Here is a 23,462-nt window from a genome sequence, read left to right as displayed (position 1 = left end):
GTAAAAGGACGTTCCATGATTCTGGAAAGACATTCTTCAGAAAGTCAACCAAGTTATCTGGATGGGCCAATATCTGCTCATGGTATAGTCTCAAAGATAAAATTAAAAAACCCAAGTAAAAATCTTGATTCCTTCAGTTTCAGCCAATTTTGACATTTCTCTTGCTTGATGGAGCTAGACTCTAGTGCCCAGTATGAGTCCATATTGGTGCCTTAATCTAGCCCAAGTCCTACATGGTCACAATGGTCTGAAAATACAAATAATCCCATTATTTTAAGAAGAGCTACTGGAATCTTTTGACTGGCTCACCTAGAAATTAGAGCATCATCGAGTTAAGTGCAAGATGCTCACAGCTCAGTTATAGGCAACTGAGACGTTTTCTATGAAATCCTTTTGAAAATGCATTTAGATTTTTTTTTTTTAAGCCAGTTAAACTCTTAAATCTCAGCTTTTATTTCTCTGCAAAATGGAGACAATCCTTACACCCCTAAGGCTGTGGTAAAGATTAAATAAGATTACGTACCAAGTTCACTTTGTACTAACTGGGTCACCCAACCAAAGTTAGTGTTCTAAAACCCAAGGGCCTTTTACTTTAGTTTCTTACTTGAATGTCATGTCATCCTCGCAAGTAATTACTTCCATTTTACAGATAAGGAAAATAAGATTCAAAGTACATAATCTGCAACATATAGGATTAGATGCCCTCTACTGAAGCCAGAAATGAAAGGAACTTGAATTGAAATAGAATCTAAAGCTGGAAAATAAGTTTTGTAGACTTAACCTAGGAGCAGTTTTGAAAACCAGGAAAAGCATGAGAAATGACTGAAAAATTAGATGTACCCTAAAAGGTGGTATATATCCAACTCCCTTCAGTGCTCTATTTGGGTTTTAAAGGCCTCAGAGACAGATCTGGAGTGTTACTGACTCCACCTTTTACCTAGAAAGGTTTACCTCAGGGCAATGGTGGATGGGGTGACAGAAGGATGCTATCCTGGGGAAAGTTAAAAATATAGGGGGTAAGAGCTGAGGTGAAGTCATGGAAAAGGTCGAAGAAATGAACGGAACATCAAGAAAAGGCTTGTCTACTAGTAAAGAAAATAAAAGGGCCATTTCTGTACTCCTTGACCGCAAATACTATTGTTGACATGAGGATCTATTTTTGAAAAAGTACTTGCAAAGAGAAAACAAAAAAAGGTTCCTGACTCAACATCCTTACCACAAGCTTCTAGGTATGAGGATAAGATCTCACTGGTTTTCATGTGGTTCAAGAAATACCACTGGGAACAGGCCAGGAAAATTAGACTTTTGGTTTGCTTTCTCAATTTCAAATGAGACAGTGGCTTCTCAGAGAACCTTCATCCATATATTAAAAAGACAAACCTAGGAAGCTATGTCTAGCCTGCAGGTAACTTCAACTTCCAGATTAAAAGGAAACATCCTAAGGAATATTATTTGATGACTTAAAAAATGTGCAAAGTTCCCAAGAAGTACAAACTTGGTAATGTACAGAATAACAAAGGAATGTTGCTATTTAATTCAAACAGAACTGAGCTCAGCGATAGTCCATTCTTGGTATATTTTATCAATAACTGGATATGGGGGCGGGGGGAGTCCTTAACTGAGGTTGTACAGACTGTTTTAAGAAAGTAGCTTTAAGAGCTTCTTTCAGACACCTGCACATTTTCACACATATGAAATTCTTAAAATCATTCCCAGCAAGTTCTTCTCATATACTCCAATATGAAAGAAATTAACTAGCCCATCCCTCCCATTTTTCTCTGTGGTTTGCCTTTCAGAAAAGTTAACTTCATGAGCACTGACCAGTTACAATTTCTTCATAAATAATAGGCATGGCTATTTATTAACTCTATTATCATATTCTTTTAATCATCACCTAATAGTGAACCTCAAAGAATTTAAATCTAGACAATTTACAAATGTTTAGCATTAGTGAAATCCATAGGCTATCAAGTATTCCCTCAATCCTTTTTGAAATCTTGGCTCTCTAGTTTTAAATTTATCTTTAAAAGTACAATGCCTAGTTTCCATACTTTGGCACTTTACATCTAGGCTTGAAACCACTATCCCAATTTAAGTCTCTCGTTATAATGCCTTGGTAATTCCTCTGAAATTGCAGGAATAAATCATGTCAAGGGTTCTACTGTTTGTTTTTGATCTTGGGAGATGTCATGATATGAGCCTTGGTGCTTTAATATACAAAAATAACTAAAATTTATTTTCCAGCTTAATAATAAATAATTATTATTCTTGTAGTTCCAGGATCACATTTGAAAAAACCCTGAATTTTTCATTTTAAATAGACTATTACTGACTTATCCAAGAACATTCAAATTTAACAATCTCCATCTATCTCTGGGGCATAGGCCGTCTCCTGTTATTTTGAGGGTTTTTTTGTACAGCTTTTAAGATGGTGAGACTGACTTTCCCCATCTTTATTGTTCAATGTTAGTATGTGCAGTAAATTATAAACTGGAATATTGCTGGTTGGCACTGAACAAAGATTTATATAATTTTGGTCCTCATTTACTGTCTCTTCTTAAACTAGTAAGCTTATTAAGCCAGTCCTTTTCAGTTTGTTGTATATATCATAGCTGAATATCATAGCTCCTTCTTAAAACACATTTAAAAAAGGTATTTACCCACACACTCTTACAAAAGATTGAAGATTTATAATTTTAAATAGAAAGGCAGCAGGAACTCATTTGGGCATCAGGTTACAAACATCTCCATTTTTTATGAGACATCTAAAAAATACCCTGAGGGGCCTAGAAATGGGTGGTTTCTTTTCAGCCCTGGCTCTCTTTTGTCTTCTAGTCTCCATCAATAAACTGATCAATGAACTGTTTACCATTTAAAACATCTTAACCATTAATCCCCTGTGGAAGTTCTCTCATACAGGTGTACAAATGCCACCTTTAAAATATAAAAGCAGATAACACTAATACGGAGGCAGCATAGAAAATCCCAAAGTAGGAAAATTTAATATTCTTTCACAATTTTCGATTACTTCATATTGTCAGCTTGATACTTAAAGGGAAATACTCTGAGATATTCGAGTATGAAGGTATGGCAGTTTAAAGAGAACAGCTATTCTGAATCTTTATTAAATGGAATCTTATTAGATTTCTCAACGTCCCTCCCTATTTCATCAATGCTCTACTGCCCATAGTAACTTAAGTCACTGCAATGGTTAAGGTATGGAATAGCCATAAAACAGAATATTACTGCAACCACTAAATTATATTGTGTATACTGACATGGAAGAGATGTTCGTGATACATTATAAACGTCCCTATTCCCCACTATTTATAAAAAGTTTTGGAATGAGAAAAGTAGAAATTTGAGGAACAGGTAGCAGATTGAGAACCAGTGTCTTTACGCTAACAGGTTCACTGATAAATAATGTGAAGTGTGGTAACATCCCTACACCTATTTCCTAAACCTAATTATTCTAGCCTTCTTCACACTTGCTAAAAACTTATTTTGGAAGAGGATTCTCCTGTTAAAATCCTTTATAGGAAAGACACAAGTAGCTGGAAACGGGAAACTTTGTAAAAGGAAATTTTCAATTTCGGTAAATAGGTATCTTCCAGTCTAAACTAAAGACTACATGAAAAACACCAAGGAGAATACATTCAAGTTAATGGAAACAAGTCTTTATTAAGTAACTTTTAATATCAGAAAAATAAAACTCTTATAATTCTCTTTACAGCAAATATATAATATCAGTGCTTTGGCCATCTTAAGTTAAAGGCCCTTTATCATAAAATATATGGTTTTAAACTTTACTCAAATTGAATTTGTAATCCCTATGACTTCCCTACATATACATAACAAAAGAGTGTAGTAAAATTAGCAAATACTAAACTATATTGATAATTTATCATTCTTAGTTTGTGGTTTTTAGAAACAGTACACGCACCTAATATATATGTCGATTCCTTGGCTTATTAGTTGCAGTGTACAATGCAACAAAATACAAAATACATGCTTGGTGAACATTCGTTCATATCTACAAGACGGCAGCTAAAGATTAGGTTTCAATACTGACATTTAACTATCCTACAAGCAATTAGCATTACATCATAATATGCCATCAAGGCAATTTTTTTTATACTGAAAAAATCAAAATAAAAACCGTTATTTGTAAACTTTTATACGAAATGTAACTCTTCAAGTGGAAATAAAAAATAAAATTTGTCTATTTACTATTCAATACACATAGGATTTCAACTTCTGTTATACTGAGAAAAAAAGCTCTTTTGTGTTGGGAAAATAATGCTTCAAAAAATAATTAGTAGAAAACCCCACCAGTATAATGTTTTGTCCTTTCAATGCCAGCATAGATTTGGGAACATACTGAGGATGAAGTTATAGACATCCACAGATGAAATGTAAAAGTGTATCTTAAAGAAATCTTTCCTTGTGATTGGAAATAGTTTTGAAATGAAGTAAACTGATTGGAAGTTGTCACAGCTGCTTTTGTGAATTATGCTAAGGGCATTATCCCTCTCTCCCTCCCCCTTCCCTAAATTACTAAAAAATAAAATATTTATAATGTGCAAGACAAATATGGATTGAACATAAAATGTTTCACATTTTGATCTAGAGTCTAAAAATCAATAGCTTGATCAGACTAATGAGTGGAATGTTCGCATCTTCAATTATTAGCCAATATAGGTGCATCCCAAAGCACTTCCTGCAATGGGAAAACCCAGGTGGCATTTCCACATTCACTGAGGGAGGCAATGGGTAGGAATTCACAATCAACACAACTGCATTCCTGAACCACTGATCATACCAACCGTGAGCACTCTGGGCGAGATGAAGGTCAATGTAGCAGTTTTTGTCCCAAATTATAACCAGTGATTGAGTAAACTGCCATCAGCCTGTTATTACCAATAAGTAATCACAATGCTTTAAAAAGTTATTTGCAATCCTGCAGAATTAGGCATAAGTTGTTGTAAAATAAAAAACAAACAAACCTGTTTTGTCAAAACTGGCAGTGTAAAGAAGGCAGCACTGGAAGTGTCTGAATCATCTGTAATGCCAAGTACCCTCCATAAATTCTTAATGTGGTTAGGCTTTGGGACTCATTGTTTTTAAATTTTAGACGTATACACTTTTCTCATAGGCTCACACAACCTATGATCATCTTCACTCAGCCGAGTTGAACTTCAGCTTTAGCAATTCTTATATAAGCTTTGTCTCTGGGTCTACAGGATATTAATAATTCAAACCAAACTAATAGACAAGAGACCACTTAGGTTTAGTGTTACCATAGCAGCCTTTTATAAGTTTACTAACAACTTTAGCCTAATCCCAATAAAGCCTGATAACAGTCATAAGAATTCATTAGGAAGTTTACTGGGGGTACCATTATACCCATGCCTTTACGAGTCCATATAGAGATATAGTATTTATGTATATATATATAGTTAAGAGTGAATTTGGATTGCCTGAGTAACAGCTGTCTGGCAAACTGGACATGATGGCGTTCTCTTTTCACAGATCTTGTTGGCACATTCCATGCAGAAGAGGTTGTGGCCACATGGAACAAGGGCAGCAATAACTTCATTCTCAAAGCAAATCACACAGTCGTGCTTTCGTCTTGATTCTGGAGGTGAACTAGAGGTGGAACCACCATTGGAAGAGGAATAACTATTGGTACCATTAGAAAAAGCAGGGATGTATATTGGAAGGCCAACATGGTTGCCTGTACTAGGTGGGTCGCTCCTAACCCTCCGAGCAAGTGGGTGTTCAATGCTCTCAGGAAAAGTAGGAGACAGACGAGGAGTAGATGGCTGACTTCCTCTACGCTGAGTCTTCATGTTGCCAGAAGGATCACTCCCAAAGCCAGAGAGTGGGTTAACTGGTTCAAATGGAGTCCAGATAGTTTGAGCGGATGTTGGTAAAGAGTCAAAGGCAGGAGAATCAACGGCAAGATCTTCCGAGCCTACAGATGGTAGTGTATCTCCAAACCAAAAGTTTCCTGTGCTAAATGGGCTTGTTGGACTAAAGTCAGCCAGCCTGTTGCTTCCAAAGTAGGAATCGGTGGAACCACTTCCCAGAGAACTGGAACTATCATTTCGATAATTGGATATCATTCTTGCGCGGCTAGGAGGAACCGGATTGGAGGAGAGCCACGCAGAGCTAAGAGTGCCACTTTCAAAGCTTACGTCAGTACCATTGTAATGGAAATCATTCTCTTCATTGAGCTCGATATAGTTTCCTGTACGCATGGCAATGTGCATTTCTATTTCCTCTCGTGCTCGGTCAACGTTTTCAGGCATCCCCGTCACTTCGAAGACAGGCTCCTTATCTCTGCTCGGAGTTACTATATAGGTGTGGGTCTGCTGCTGAATTCTTTTAATAGTTGCTCCTTTGGGTCCGACTACTAATCCTACCACACGATAGGGGACCCTGACTTGAACGGTGGTTTGGCCAGGCAGATTAGGACTACATGACAACCCTCCCAGGGCAGGGCCATTTTTGTTTCGAGATGCGCGAATCATGGAGAAGTGCTCTGCAGCTGAGAGGATTTCTCTTTTGGCCATGGCAACATCTTCTTTCCGTCCAGTGACAACAAAAATGGGCTCTTCACCACGAACAGGTGTCTTGATGTACGTGTTTGTCTTGGCTCTCAGCGCTTTAATTTTACAACCTGTTAGAAAAAAAAGAAATCATAAGAATCAACATCTACTTCAATATTGATAAAGACCAATCACAGAAAGCTCCTTTCCAGCTTAACATCTGCTTCTAGGCAGCTGGAGTTCTCTACAGAGGCAAGCTATGCCATGAGTAGTCTGAACCTCAGACCTCTGAAGGCTTACTATCCCACCTCAGAATGTCAATGGCAAAGAGAAACCATTAATGTACATGTTAGACATTGAACAGCACCTGTCTCATTTAATCTACACATTAACCTTAAGAACTAGATTCTTCTATTCTTTTTACTGTGAAACATAACTGAGCACAGAAAAATTGTATCACTTGTCAAGTTCACACAGCTAGTAAGTGGCAGAGCCAGTTAAACCAAGTCAGATTTCAAAATCTATGGTCTTTTTGTTAGTCCAAGAACCTCAAGTTTCATACAACTATACCATGTGGTAGACATTCTAACTGATTTCCACTTAATTGCCTTATTTTAACTTAATATTACTCCTTCCTGTGAAACTCAATGGATGACAATAACAAAGGGCTCATGGCTAGTAGGGCATCTCATTTTTGCTCCCATCAGCTAAATTTTAGACTAAGAGTCAGTTTTGTTTATTTCCATATCTGTTTATGGTAGTTGTACTCATGTGTTAACTAAATTAACTATTACATAAACCAGTGAAGTATGAATACAAAGAGACATTGTACTTATGTGAAAATTAAATTATTTTTGAAAATTTCAATGAAGATGAGTATCTTAAAGGAAAAAAAAGGGGCAGTTGAATTATGTATCGGTGAGACAACTGTAAAAGCCTAGGACTTTGCACTCACTAAAATTCTTGCTAAATTCAAAAGTAACATATTTGAAATTGCATGGAATATGGGCATTAAATGTGGTTTTATTGAAGGACTGTTCTTATTGGCTGACCCATTCTCAAATAAAAGGCTTTGGCCCCAAATCTGACGTATATTTAAGTTAAAATACCTAAGACACATATGCATAACTACCCACCATGATTCCCTACTTTAACTTTTTGGAATAATCACCCATTACTATCAGTGCCAGCTGTGTAAGATTAGAGGGCTTTAAACTGTTAACTTAAAATGTCAAATATACAACTAAGTCACAAAACGCTGGGGTTATAATTTTCCAAGATCTTAACATGAAGCTTGCCAAAACAGATTTGCTCTCATGAATATATCATGCTATTCCTAGTTCCTCAAAATAATGAAACTAAGGTGCTGTTGAAGATATTCGTCACAATCTGGTCAAGTCTTTTTCTTAAACTTTTCCTTTCTTTTTTGTGCCCCAGTATATTCATAATGTACAAAACCTAAGTCTTTGTAGACATCAATTCTAATCTGCATAACTGCAGTGGTACCCAGCTCCCACCATAGGTCTCCTGGCCTCCTGTCTTGCCTCACTCAGTCATTTTCTATATTCACTTTAGTCAGATGATGCTTTCAAAACAAAGCACAGATGGCACGAACACTTCTTTGCATAAAGTAGTTTGATGGCCCCCTTTTACCTTTAGGCAAATATGGCATGACAGGCCCCTCTTCACCCAATTACCAATCTCTGGCTTTATCTCTTTACCACTCTCCTTTTCCCCATTCATCACTTCTTAACCTCTACAGTGTGCTCTCTTGCTTGCTTCCATGACTAGAATGTTTCTCTGTCCTCACCTCTTTACCTCTTGGCTAAGTCTGCTAACACCTGCTAGCTCTTCAGATTTTAGTTTAGATGCCTCATCCTCTAAGAAGATTCTTCTCCCTTAGGCCTGGTTTGTGCATCCTTCCTAAGCATTCCCAAAGCACTGAGTGGTTGACTGCAAGATTTTCATATTCTGGCCCCATACTACTAATCCAACCTTTTTGAAAGTTGTTGATTATGTTATAACTTCCATTATAGCATATTCAACACTTTACTCAATGTACCATTGAATTTTCACATCTTAACCACAAATAAAGACCCCTTTCCAACAAATTGTAGAAATTATAAATAGTCTCACTGCTGGATCCTGGGTATCTATCATGAAAACACTTTTAGAGTAGAGTTTACTCTAACTTGAAGGCTATATTCATTTAAGAAGACTATAGGGGAGAAACAGCAAAAAGCAAAACTGTAAGGAAAGCACTTAGTGCAGTACCTGGATGAGGTCAGAAGGGCCAAGGGGAGGGGGTGGCTTGGGGGCTATCAGGAAATTACAAGTTAAATGTCTGCTACTGTAAAACACAGAAGTTTTTAATATAGAGTGCTGCTGTAAGTTTACATCTATAATGAATTAACGGAAGATTGATATGCTATACCTGCTTTTGCTCCACAACAGGAAGTGAAGATCAGAGCAACGAAACTTCCATATCTACTTATTATTTATATAGGCTGAATCTCCAGAAGACTCCCTGATTCAGTGCAGAAAGTGATGCTTGGTGCTGAGAACTGAGATCATTTTCCATTGGCCAATATGTGGCTGATGGAAAGACATCTAAGAAATTCTGAAAGTGGTGATGTGAACGCGTAACTGTTGATAGTATACTCATTATTACCATATCATACACTTATTTTATACACTTATTATTCAGATAATGAGTTTATACTCTGGGCTACAACTTGTCAAGAAGGCAGTCTGATAGAATCACATTCCTAACAAACAGAACCCAGATCATCCTGTAAAAAAACATTGGGTGATTTCTCTTAAGGACAGAGAGAATTAGCTTAAGGATTGACCCCTCTCCATCCTTACTAATCTTGACCATTAGAAACTTGAATTAAGAAATTTCTCTAAATAAATACTTCTGAGAATATAAGCAACTGTAGGTTTCACTTTAGAATACTTATTACTTAATACTTAGTAAATATATTATTAACTAAGGAAATATGCCTAAAGGTACACAGAACATTATCTGGCCTCTGGTTGGTACTAATAAATAGGTGTTTAATACATGGCTCATTAGGGAGACTGAAGACGAACGTTTTAGCATGAACTATGCCTGAGATAGGGGAGTTAGGACAGGACTTACTCTGCCCAAAAGGGTTATTTGCTTAGGTTTTGTGGATCAGGAAAAGTGGTAACAGGGAGATAACAAAGCCAACAACCCCTTTTTAAGCCACTGCCAACAAAACAGAAGTTATTTCTTCTCCTAAGTTTTATAGGACTGTTTTAACACAAGAGCTTAAACTCATAGATTAAGACTATAAGGAAACCTCATCAATCATAATGTTGTTTCTACAGGAACACAGATATTCTGAGTTCCAAACAACCAGCACATAGTTCTAAATAGGTGACGAACTAAAGGAGAAAAAACTTGCTTTATTATTGTTCAGGTAGAGATAAAAAAGCTTCTTTTTGGTAGCATTTTAGATCGAGTTTCTATTTGAAAATTCAAAGACATTTAAAAAAATCATGGAATAATTTATAATCTCAAAGCAGCACGAAACTCAGAAGCTATAAAAGTACTGAGAAATTAGACTGCACTTTAAAGTTCCCATTTTCATGTGAATGGAGGTATCATTTTCCACCTGTAAGATTGTCAAATATCAAAAATAGTGCTATTAAGAATGGGGAAAAGGATCCTTATATCTAGCTGCTGAAGAGCCTAAACTGTCCGAGGGCAGTCTGGAATATCTATTAAAATTACAACTGCATATACCCTTTACCCCTATAATCCTACTCGTAGAACTGAATCTGTAGAAATACTTGAACAGGTGCAAAATGACTTTTATATTACTTGTAATATGTATTAGTGTGAGGCTGGTACAGATATATAATGGAATACTATGCAGTCATAAAACTGGTTGACTCCGGGGACAGGGTTGAAGGGAGATGGTTTTCCTTGTACACTATTTTTTATTAATTTTGAGCCATAAAAACGCATTAGCTTTTCAAAGAAATATGATTAAATTATAAGAATTAAAGAGAAATTAGACATAAAGAAACGATACATTTTACTAGACTTAGCATTATTGATTAGACTTTTGGTTAATACTGAGATTATTTTCAATTGTATAAACAGTATGGAAATGATTTCATATCCTCAAAACTCAAAGGGTTTTAATTCAAAGAGGTTAAGGACTAACAATTGTTTTCTTACAACTACAGATAAAAACCAACATTGAGAAAGTTGTATACAAGCCTGTAGTATAGAGGTTAAGAACTAGGGTAGCACCAACTTTCATAGTTGTAATTTTATTTGGAAGTAAATTACCCCCAAACAAAAAAGTCTCCGATTTACCTCCCTGGTGTAGGAACCCATTTCCCCTTTCTGTAGCACTGTGGCTGGGGCTGTTGTTTCACCTTAAAACCTTGTAGTGGCAGCCAGAATTCTGGTCCTCTCAGAAGCAAAGGCCCTATCTTGCTTCTACAGGGTAAGAGGGAGAGGTCCCTGTTGCTGGGAGAAGAGTTGAAAGGAAGAAAAGGAATTGAAAGGATGGTTATCTTGAGTGTTTCTCAAGCCAAGGGTTTGCAATATTAATTTAAGGGGTAGCATAGAAAAAGGGAACTCCATGTGTTCTAAATGTTTCAGTGAAATACATGTACAATGGGCTTCAATGCAAAATGTTCTTTTGCTTGTGTGTGACCGTGTGTGTGTGTGTGTGGGGGGTGTGTCACAGTCCCCCAAAGTGCAAAACTACTAGACTAGATCATCTTAAAGGCCTTTTTAATTCCATTAAACATGTGGAGTGATGTACTTAAAACAAAAGAAACAGATGGAGAATTACAGTCTGTAATGTAGATGTAATTACGATCCAAATCAACGCACCTTAAAATAGGGAGATTATCCAGATTACCTGGGTGGGCCTGACCTAATCATGAGTCCTTTACTAAGTTTTTTCTCCAGCTTGTCTCAGAAGTCAGTCAGAGAGATGTGCTCTGGCTAGCCTGGAAGAAAGCAAACAATCCATGCTATGAACCTATGGAGACCTCGTGGCAAGAAGTGCAGGTGGCCACTGGGAGCTGAGAGCTAGAAAGAAAATGGAGGCCTCAATCCAGAAATCTTTTGGTCTAATTTTGCTTACTACCTGCTTTAGTTTTCTAATGCTATCATGTCAAGTTACCACAGACAGTGGCTTCACTACTGCACAGTTTTAATTTTACAGTTCTGCAGAAGTCTGACATGGGTCTAGACAAGACTAAAATCAAGGTGTTGGCAGGGCTGTGTTCCTTTTTTAGGGAAGCTCCAGGGAAGGATCTATTTCCTTACTCCTACAGGTTATTGGCAGAATTTAGCTGCTTACAATTACAGGACCGAGCTCCCTGTTTCCTTGCAGGCTGTCAGCTGAGGGTCATTCCCAGCTTCTACAAGCCACACACATTCCTTGGCTTATGGCCCCTTTCCTCCATCTTTAGAGCCAGCAATGGAGGTCGAATCCTTCTCATGCTACAAATCTCTCCCCTTCTCATATCTCTGACCCAATTAGGAAAGGGTTTCTGCTTTTTGAAGACTCATGTCATTACACTGGGCCCTCTCAGATAATCTCAAGACAACCTCCCCATTTTGAGGTCTATACTCCACATACATATTCAGTTTCTGGAAGATTAGGGTGTTGGCATCTTTGAGGGGGAAGGGTTTTATTCTGGCTACCACATTACATTACCGTTTTCTTTTCCTCCATTTTTTCTTTCTTCCAAGTCCCTGGCTTTTGAACCTAGGAGAGTAGTTGGTTTGTGAAAAATTTAAACCCTAAACCTGAGCATTGGGTGGCGGGGGCGGAGAGCTGGAAAATTTGAGGATCACAGGCACTGGAATATGGTGACAGGAGAGAGTGAAAAATAAAAACAGGTAGAAAAATAAGTAAGTCACGATGTTGACAAAATATAGGGTATTTATGTTGAGAAGTGAGTGATCTGGCAGGAGATGCACATGTAAAAGCTGGCCTCCACTTGTCCTAAGGGCTTTGCCTAGGTGTTCCTAGCTAAACCACTCCTTCTTCAGTCCAAGAAAATGTACCAAATGTGAGAAAAAGGGTCAGCCTAATGCTTGAACTTACCTATTCAAGTATTAAATTCCCTATAAAAGTGCAGGTGTTAATTCCAGGTGATATAAAGGAACTATCATAACTTTTGCTCTCAAGGAGCTCAGTCTAGAGAGGTAACAGTCCCATAAACAATAATGATATAACTGATATAGTGAAAACACATACAAAACAGTGGGAGCATAGAAAAGGATTTTATGGATTATAATAAATTAAAGAAAGCTACAAAGACATTTGAATTTGGGCTTGAAAAAAGAGATTTTGCCAGGCTGGAAGGAAAGTAGAGAGAACTGCATGTACCAAAGCAGAAATCAAAGGTACAACATAGCAGTCAGGTGCTGCTTATACTTGGCTTGGTATTTTGAGAGCTTCAAGTGACTGGAGGGGAGAAGGCTAGATGAGGAAGTGGACATCTTCAATGTCAAGCAAGGGTTTGAACTCTATCTTGTAGGTGTGCAAAGAATTTGTTTGTTTTTTAAAAAGAAGCCCCTAATATGAAGTACTGCTGATTTTTGACAAAGACAATTTTTTGGTTTCCAGAAATTAAATTCACTGTATTTTCCATTCGTTTCATAAATTACCTACATATATAAGAGATTTAAGAAAGCTAAAAAACGACAACAAAAAACCCTTGCAAACAAACACCAAAACTACATTACGTGTATATTTCACTTTGGGTCGTCCCTGGGGTATACCCATCTTCAAAGAGTGCCCCAAAGTAGTTTTGTTTGATCGGAAGAAGATCTGATTGGGAAATTACTACACATACATATACACATGCACTTTAATAAAAATGAGGAGCGGGAGTTAAACTCCTTGAGTAGTTCTTTTGACCTCTGAGAAAATTAGAACTTCTTAGAGCGCCCCCCTCCCCATTAAGTGGCTATAACCTACTTTTTCTCCCAGACTTTCTCATCTCCTAAATATGCCTTGTTCCTCTCCTCTACTTCTGCTCAGATATCTCCCTACATAACCCAGAAAACCCTCCTAGTACTTCCGTTATCCCCTCACTTCTTCTGAGTAACAAACATGGCCATTTGGAAAAGATGAGATTGTATGTGTGAAAGGCTCTATGAACTCAAGAATAACACAAACATAGGTATGACTCTTACTGTTTTAGCTACTACACATGAACCTTTCAAGGTCCACTTTGTTTAAATTTATTGGTTAATAAAATTATATGGGTTTCAACCAAGGTCCAGTTTAAAAGAAACAATGTAAGGAACAAAATATTGATTGTCTGTAGGTCTGAGTTCTAATCTATCACCAGCTATTTGTGGTGTCAACGTTAGTCAGGTCATTCAAACTCTAGGTCCTTTCCATGCTTATATTTTTTCACCAAGCCCCTCTTCTCCTAGGAAATACAGTCACCTCTTCTTTCTAAAAATCTAAAAAGCACTTGGACAATCCGATACTACCATATTTCACGTATGAATATCTATTTTTTTTCCCCCCTCAAAGAAAGACTGAGTAATGGTTAGGAACACAAGATTTTGGACCATCAATGATCAGCTTTGTGAGCCTTAATAGGTCACTAAACCTCTGCCTCTCTTTCACAGATGAGGAACTATGATTAAAGATACTTCTCTCATTTGGTTGTTGCAAAGGTTAAATAAAATATTAAAAACGCTGATTACAATGCCTGTTATTCAAGTAGGTGCTCAGCAAAGGGTAGCTTTTTAGACTGTGCACTCCCCCCACACCCCGCTCCTTCAAGTTATTTCACGAGTAAAACTAAGATGTTAGACTTAATTTTTAAATATTAAAAACTTACAGCACCCTTTCTCAAACTCTATTTATATTCTCATTTAATCATCATAATAGAGTGTTTCAGAGGTACTCTTTAAGGGCAGGAAAAGAGCTTAACAGAATTGCTCAAGATCCCCCAGATGCAAAGTCAGCTTTCAAATCCAAGATGTCTTAATTCCACACATTTTTCAGTATGCCATACTATTTGTCTCTAAAAGCATTAGAGAAACACATTAAATTCATGCTTTGTGATATATTAGAATTAATGAGGTGGGGTCATATCATTTAATGATTTTATATAAAGTAAGATCATTTTCCTTTTAGAACAGTCTAGAAAGACTATTCAAAAGCTCCTTTGATTTTCCAAGAGACTCAATTTCAGTATTACATCTTCAAAGACTGATGACTACCCAGTAAGAGTGTTTCTTGTACACAACTTAATCCAACATTTACATAAATTGTTTAGATTGGCAATGCAATGTATTCCTAAATCACAATATAGAAATAGTTTTCTCCTTTCTAGGGGTTCAAGTGTCTTTTTATAGCTCTTTCCAGTCAAAATTCTCTGAAATTTTTTAAGAATATGGCCTCACTTTAGGTATCAATGACAACATGTCAAGCAGCTTCATTTATGTGATTTTAGTTTGTATTCATATAGACATCTAATGCTTTAAAGTCAAGTAGCATTCACTGTCCTTAAAAGCTCTACACAACTCGAGGCTCACTGGCTCCTAAGGTAAAGGGTTAAAGATAAAGGAAAGAGGCAAAAACACCCTAATTACCACAACATGGAAATTAAAACAATAAATAATAAAATGGCAAGTTTCTAATCCAACAATTCAGTTCAATAAAACAAATAGTGAGTATCTTATTTTGTTTCAGGTACTTTGACTGATATTAAGGATGTAAAGATGACTAAGAATCCGTTCTGCCTTCATTGACTTGTACCAACTTCAAGCACCAAAAGATCTGGTGGCTTATAGGTAGGTGCCTATACATGTTCATGTACAGATACTGAACTGTCATTTTCTTTTCTTATATTGGTGGTGATGTTGTTAAAATATTTATATCCTTGCTGACTTTATGTCTGCTTGTCCTACCACATTTTGAGATAGGAGTGTTGAAGTCTTCAATTCTATAAGCTTGAGACTCTGGGTAAGTTATTTATTATATCCATAGATGTTTCCTTATCTGTATGGTGGAAATAATAATGGATCCAATGAGATGATACACTGCCTGACACACTTAAAAGTTATTATTTAAAAGAAAAATGAATCAATTTTCTATAGGAAGTTATAAACATTTAAAGACTATAACTCCTAAAAATAAAACATTTATATTGTGAAAAGCATGTTAAACAAATTTACAAAACTGGAAGGAGATATGTTGAAGTCAATCTAACCAGTAATTTGAAACCTGGCTTACTCTTGCATGATTTTAGGAACCCTTTTTGGACAAAAATCAGAATATAAGAAGAACAAAAGATAATCTAGTTTAATATTTTATAGGTAAGAGAAAACTGAAATCCAGAATTGCTCAGTTATAAACTATTATCTCCTAAATACACCATTCTCTCAGCCTGTCTTATTTTTCTACTTGATTCTTATGAGTGGGGAATCAACTTCCCTGCATGTACAGGTATATTTAAAAACAGAAGTTAAACTAAATCGAAAATTCCTCTCCCCCTTTTTACCATTTAGAGTATTGAAATACTTAATTAAAGAAAGGGCTCATTGGCCTATCAAATATGAAACACCTAGAAGAGGGTGTAAATTAGAGATGAAAGGCAGAATAAATGTCCTAAGTGGAGATTTTAAAAATTAGGTTTATGCCCTTTAGAGGATGTTAATAGAAACCTGTTTAGGCATCATACAATGAAATCAGATTCATTTGTAAAGTAATTTTTCCTCCACACTAGCTTAGCTCTTCACTATTTATATTTCAAACACCCTGATTTTAAATAGATTTGAATGCATGTTGTAAACTTTTAAAAATATAATGTAAACCATTTAGTTAGTGGCATACTCTAGGAAAAACTTACTAAAATGACAATTTTTGGTTTCAACTAGCATTTCCTCAGAATACAAATCTAGCAGTAAAAATTATAAAAATTACCTTACCTCATATACAATTTATTATTTCTATACTTTCAATTTTACAGTGAATTTGTACTAATGGCATCTTGAACTTGATCCTCACAACAAATGGGAGGTGGGGGTGGGACCAGAGAAAGAAAGCAAGTGGATAGAATAGGTTTGGTTTTATTTTCCCCACAAGAGGAAAAATGGAGACTCAACGAGGTTGATTTACCCAAGGTTGCAGGCAACACGTTTTCTAACTCCAAGTTCAATGTCCTTTCCTGCAATAAACTAAGCAATACTGGTGGACAGGTAGAAAAAAAGCCAAAGCGGAGAGGAGAGTGGTACAGAAAGGGGGACAGCAATAAAAGATGAGTTCAAAGAACAAATACTTTACATCAGTAACCTTTTGGGGAGATTTTCTAGTTGTTCAGTACTATTTCCCTCCCTGCTCTCCTCCAACCATGCTCAGTACCATCCACCTTACGCTTACCTTCAACTACACCTGCAGTTTATATTAAACAATTTTATTATGTTAAGGCCTACTCATATCATTCCATGATAAAACTTTACTTGTGGTCAAGCCAGGCCTCCCTGCATACAATGAATAGTAGTTTTTGCTTACTGGACAAAGTCAACAAACCATGTGCACATGAATTGTTCTTAAATCCCAAACACTGGCATAAAAGTGGTTCTATAGTTATGCAGTGTAACTTGAAATTCTCAAAACCAGTCATAGACTAAGGACTTGAACTCGAATGCTATTCAAATAGCAATAGGCTATGCATACATTCAGTTTTATAGCTGGGCTTGGTAATAGTAACACTGGAAAATGGTAAAGGCTTAAACATCAGATTTAATCTTTAAAAATGTCTCTACAGTATCTAATGGTAGCATGAGAAAAAATTCACAAGCGAACCCACAAATTATGGTATATAATGTGGGAAACATTAAGACGCAGCTTAATAAAAAACATATCACTTTAGAATCACCTAAACATCAATGAGGTTTTAAAATAAGATTATCCATAATCTACTTGGAGTTTCCTAAATGAGTTTTTAAACTGCAAATATCCTTTCCTATTTAGTATCTTATGAACGTTATTATCTATTTTTTCATTTTGAGTTTAATTTTAAATTACAAATTCTACATGGTATAAATTACATTTTAAGAAAATCCTGTAACAATCCCATAGATTACAAACTAATACTGTGGTAGTCATCATGGCTGTTCACTAACATTCTGGCTCTCTCCTTGTGGGCACGTGGTTGTAATGCACTTTCTTGCTCACTTGAATTTAGGTGTGGCCAGATGACTTGCTCTGATTAATGAAATATGAACAGGTGTGATAATTATTACTGCCAGGTCTAAAACATTTAAAGACTAGCAGGTGCTATGCCATTGTCTCTCATCCCTCTGGCAGAGGGGGAAGGACCAACACTTGAGAAGGTTGCTTCCTTGGCCTGTGTCCCTGAATGACTAAAATGACCAGAGCCTCTGTGAATAGAAATAAACCTTTGTTCTTTTAAGATTGAGAAGTTGTGGTTCTTTGATATCAGAGCACAATTTAAGCCTGATCTGGACATAAGTGCCAAGTATCTAACAGGCATTCAGACATCAGTTCATTCTTGTTCTATCACAGGAGAATAAAATGTGTGTAACTGCTGAAGCCAAGAAAGGCAAATAAGATTAAACAGTGGTTCTCATTAATTTCAGATTTAACTTAAAAGATGTGCTTATCACTTAATTTCATGTTTATCAACTTATTTGTGTATCATTCAGTCTCTTATTATGTCCAGCTAAGGAAGAGGAATCTGAAGCCTAGGGAGTTTAAGTGACTTGTTCAAGATCACAGAATTACTGGCACAGAGTAATCAGAATTTAGAAATTTTAATTTCTGATTCCTGGCTCTTTCCAAAATACAACTGAGCAGAGACTGTTAAGAACAATTTGAAGTCATTTACAATATGTATATTTTTATGTTAAAACATATATTCTAGAACATTTTTTATTCAGTTTAAGGCAAAGCTATTAAATTCTTTAATCTGTACAAATGTCAAACTCATTCAAAACCAAATACACGAAACATTAAGCATTATCCTATAACTAAATGCTACTTTTCTTTAAAAACTTAAGATGTTAGAGGAACATCTAACCCACAAACTGTTGGAAATTTTTCTAAATAGAAATCTCTAACAGAGTAATAGTTCTCCAATACTTGACTCTCTGGATTATTTTCAGGTTGCTGGTAAGTGAGGGTAGAAAATACACCCTTGATTTACCACTGTATTTTCCATATCCTCCCTAGTGAATCAAAATAGTTCATTAGCTGAATAAGACAGGAAGAAAAGGCAGAAGATTCCCCACCCCTTTGCAAAAACAATTATAATTGAACCTTTCCCAATGGTCCCAGAGCTAAATCAAACTATTATTAATTTAAATTTTAAAGCCTAGAAAGTTAATTTTAAAAGCTAGTGTGTATATACACACAAATTAACTTTAACTATAAAATGGCAGTGAATTTTTAGACACATTAAAACTAGAAAATTAGAATAACTCTGCCTTCTGTGTAGTAGAGACAAACTTTTATTAGTGATATATTTTTTTACATAGTGATATTTTAAAATCATACATACTAGACATATAGTATCCCAACTCATGATTAGAGCAGAAATTAACCCAAAATACTATTAACCTTCGAGAGCAGGATGCTTCAATACTGAGGCAGCAATACAGAGTGAGAACTTCATAATGTCAAACAAACTGGTCAAATCCTAGTACCATCAATTGATAAAGTTACCTTTCAGAACTTCAGATTCTACATCTGTAAAATGAGGATTACTGCCCAGAGGGTTAAATGGCACCAGTAAAGCACCTAATATAGTACCAGGAAAAAGAGCTGTCACCCCCCTGCACTGCTCCAAAAGAAAAAGACACTGTGTTTTAGCATTATTCTGAAACTGTTTTTCCTCATGAAATATGCATTTCTTCTTGAATAGGGAGTATATGTATAGCAAGACCAAGCCTTTTCTTTTTCTCCCGGACAAACACGCATAAACCTTATTTTAGTTGCTGTTAGAACTTAGAAACTGAGAAAGTTTCTATGAAACTGGGAAAAATTGTCTCAAGGATGCATTTAAGGCAATTTGAATTAATATAACATATTGTTTAAAAAGTGACAATAAACACAACTACTGGAGATCAGTAAAGGTGGAGTAGTTTAATAAAGACAAAAAAAATTTCCAAGAGTCTAACTCAATGATAGACAAAGTAAGGTGCAAGAAAATCCACTGGAGTTCAGAAAAAAAAAGTATAACTCCAATTTCCATTTTAACCTTGCTCTTTTTTTCACGCTTTATAATGTATACTATATCAGCATACATATTATTCATACATAAATATTCAGATATTGGGAGTATAAATTTTTTCGAAGGTATACAATAAAAAAATGCTGGAGATGGCTTTTTTAGACAGTGAGAACACGTGCATATACCATCAATTAAAGTCACTAATGAAAACAGCTGAAGACACATTAATCTTAAACAATGATATAAAACCTTGGGTTTTAAGTCTTTTAAAACAACTGGATCTATGACATCAATATTTATGATGTAGTTAAGAATGTCTTAACTACATTATAGAGTTCTACTTTAATTCACTTTTTAGTCTAACTGGATAGCAACTGACTGCAAATTGGAACAAAGTCCACTGACTTTAACCTGTTAATCACTGTGCATATATGTCTTGCAGGTACTACATTTTTGAAAGGTCTTAAATCTGTTGTCAAGTGTACTTGCAATGTCTATATTCTAAAACTTTTTTTGATTATCAGTAAGCCTCTTTAGTTCCTGGCATTATTTTATACATTTTAAAAATACAGTTGGTTTAAAAATAAGATGCAAACCTTCAAAAATGGGGCCCATTTCACACTTGCAAACAACCATACACTACTAGGTAGTATAAATACGAGGTCGACACTCTGCCAACTTTGATCACTATCAAAAGCAGTGGTTTGGTTTTTTGAAAGACACTGGAACCAGAGGCCATCTACACGAGTTGCTAAATCTATATAGCTCAGAATTCCATTTTTGTCCTACTCTTCACTTTAGAGCTGAAGTCATAAATGTCTACACCTGGGACATAATGATTTTCAAAACCAATTAAGAGATGTCAAACAGAAAATTATGACTTCAGGTAATGAATAAAATGGCAGGAATAGATAATTCTTAAGGATGAAAATTTAGTTCATCCAAAGCAAACAAATTAAATGTTTTGCCTTTATTCGCTTAGGGGAAATTATCACACTGTAAAAGGATGCAAACATTACAAATTGCCTAGTTCTCCACAGGAATGGGAAAATACTTTACAGGTTTTATTATGGTGCTGCTGAGGGGTCGGGGTGGTAAAGGGGGTCAGTGAACCACTAGTTGAATGGTTCAGAAAAGCAAGGAGCACGACTTCCTACTCTTAATAAGATAAGAAGATGATGACATACTTTTAACAGTACTGTCAATTCTAGGAAAATATTACGTGCAAAAGGAATAGAGAGCAATTTATCTCCATGGCCTAAGATATAGATTCACATTTCCTTATTAACCAATAAGCAGAGCCCTAAAAAAAAAACCTAGACTTTATTTTATTTGCTGTAATTTAATAGATACAAAATAAAAACTTGGAATGAATTCAGTTTACTTTTAAATAATGGATTTGTATAAAGATTAACAGTTTGCACAATAAAGGACCTGTATTTTATAGTGCTTTAAAAGATATAATATAGAGAACAAAAGTTTGTATTAAACCAAATGTACAAAAGATATCATCTTGACCTTTAGTAAAACTGACATGTAAATGTTCTTTGTTATTCCAAACCATCACCATAAGCACATTGTTGTAACTTGCGCTAAGGAAGTGACACCCTAGTATAGTGATAAAGGTTTTTCATACTCTGGCTTAAACATACACCTTCCTGGCCCCTTTTCAGATCCTTAAAAAAAATAAAAATAAAAAAAATTTAAAAATGCAATTTTCCAATCAGACCTAGGATTATTCCTCCACACCTTTCCTGATTGTTTCTCAGTCTTTCTTCCATCTCCACTTGTTAAAGTCCTGTCCATTCTCCAAGGCCCTCGAGGGTTGATGTTCTCTTATGTATGACTTCTGCACGTCACACATTACAGTTAGTGCCATTCCACTGTTTATTAGACTGTTAGTTATCAAGGTCCGCAAGTTTGCCTAACCAACCTCACATTCTCAACTACCATGAACTCAATGCCTGGCAAAATATAAGCTTGATACATAGCAATTGTTGGATGTTCTTAACTGAATGACAACTCATTCTCGATCTAGAAATTGAAATGTTATAATTTTATCCTATGTAAGATGAAACAGTTCTCTCCTGGATTAGTATCTTAAGTATTACAAAAACCCAAACAAGGCATGCGAAAGTTATTTACCAAACTATAGTAATAAACTCTCAGTTGAATGGCACCAGCTTTGAACAGTGCCTTTAAGTACCAATCATCAGGTGGTCTGAAATAAGCCATTTCCTCTATCCGGATTTCGGATGGGTTTTTTCTTATTAAAATCCTAGAGGTAAGAAATGAGCCAACTCTGATATCTGAAACCACCATTTCAACAGACCTCTTATTTTTGTGTACTTTAGACCACTTGGGAAAGATGAGATCATTTAAGCAGCAGCGCCATCATTTCTTTATTTGACCCCAACAATGCTCTCAACCTAACAGCAAAGAGACACGCATCAACCAGGCTAACTCATATTGTAATAAGGTAGCTGCAGGTATATTTACTTTAATAAAGGGAAAAAAAAAACTACACTAAAGAGCATTGGACCGTCTCTAAAAATGTCGGATTCCGAGGTACTCTGAGCATCCCCTTCCCCCACCTTCACAAATCTACTCCTGGAATCTGAGACATAGGTCCTTTGTCTGAACAATGTGGGAGGAGTCTGTCTGCAGTACTGGTGTGCTGGCAAGAGCAGAGAATTTACTGAAAACGGAATAAACGCATGAAGTTCTTTAACTCAATTGCCTTACTGTTGAATTTTCCCTCATCGTGTACACTAAAGTGCACTAAAAAGTAGGCAATGTCCCTTTTCGAGTTAAAATGTATCAAAAGGAACACAAAATCAACAAGAGAGTTAGGCTGCACTTCAAAAGCTAAGTTTCGGAATAGCAGAGGGAGCTGTTTATGAAACCCACCACTTGAACATCCCCTTCTCTCTCTAAAGAACTCGCTACAAGCCTCCATTTGTCAATTTCTTTATCTGAACAAACTGCTGTAAAGGAAGCCGAGCGCTTTTACAAGAGTCGGGGATCCAACTTGCAACCTCGGAGGTTTCCATGCAGAACACCGAATGCACAATCGACCCAACCTTTTACCACCTCACTGAGGTTTCTGGTGCCACGCCAGCCTGGTGTTCCACGAATACTGCATGAGTAAAGTGAACACCGCCGGATCGGGTGGCTCAAGAAACTTAATACCTTTTTAATCATGCAAAAAGAGCGGTACACACCATGAGTTTTCGAAAGATGGTCCATCTTCTCATCCCGTCGACCCTCGGCTCCTCCCAGGTCCCTTCGTGGTGGACTTGGGGGGCTCACCAGGTTCGCTTTTTCTGCCCCAAGCTCGTTTCTCGCGTCTCCCCACCCACGCCCGGGGCCATGCCCAGTAAATCCCCCTCCCTGCACTCACCCTGGCGACCGACAATCTCAGCGACATGCTCGGAGCTGGGCACCGGGACGCACTCGGTGGTGTTGACGCTCTTTCTCCGCAGCAGGGCCGCCTGTTCCCCGTTCAGGGCGGCCGCCGCCGCCCCGCAACCGCCGGGGCCGTAGGCGTGGGACAGCATCGCCGCCATCATGCCCTGGGCATCGTCCCCTCCGTACAGCACCCCCGCCGCCGCGGCTGCCTCCCGAGCATCGAAGCCGGGAGCCGGCAGCAGAACCGACCCCAGGGACCCGCCC

The 23,462-nt window shown here is 36.7% G+C and overlaps 1 protein-coding gene across 1 annotated transcript; it reads right to left on the bottom strand.

Moving 5' to 3' along the window:
- Window positions 1-3,655: 3,655 nt before the first annotated feature.
- Window positions 3,656-23,456, bottom strand: MEX3C (mex-3 RNA binding family member C). The gene is made up of 2 exons (XM_011360472.1): window positions 23,191-23,456; window positions 3,656-6,685 (listed from the first exon to the last, which is right to left on the bottom strand). Exons 1-2 carry the CDS (start codon window positions 23,357-23,359, stop codon window positions 5,460-5,462), a joined length of 1,395 nt encoding a protein of 464 aa, XP_011358774.1. The 5' UTR covers window positions 23,360-23,456; the 3' UTR covers window positions 3,656-5,459.
- Window positions 23,457-23,462: the final 6 nt, after the last annotated feature.

This window comes from Pteropus vampyrus, unplaced genomic scaffold (genome assembly GCF_000151845.1).
Source record: "Pteropus vampyrus isolate Shadow unplaced genomic scaffold, Pvam_2.0 Scaffold3, whole genome shotgun sequence".
NCBI classification, from domain to species: domain Eukaryota; kingdom Metazoa; phylum Chordata; class Mammalia; order Chiroptera; family Pteropodidae; genus Pteropus; species Pteropus vampyrus.
The sequence above is the reverse complement of the archived record's forward strand: the minus strand, read 5'-3'. Positions and strand labels throughout refer to the sequence as shown.

Excerpts from the sequence above, each read along its gene's own strand:
- MEX3C (XM_011360472.1), bottom strand. The coding sequence starts at position 23,359 with ATGATGGCGGCGATGCTGTCCCACGCCTACGGCCCCGGCGGTTGCGGG. Across the intron at positions 6,686-23,190 it reads TGAGATTGTCGGTCGCCAGG|GTTGTAAAATTAAAGCGCTG; the intron begins GTGAGTGCAGGG and ends TTTTTCTAACAG.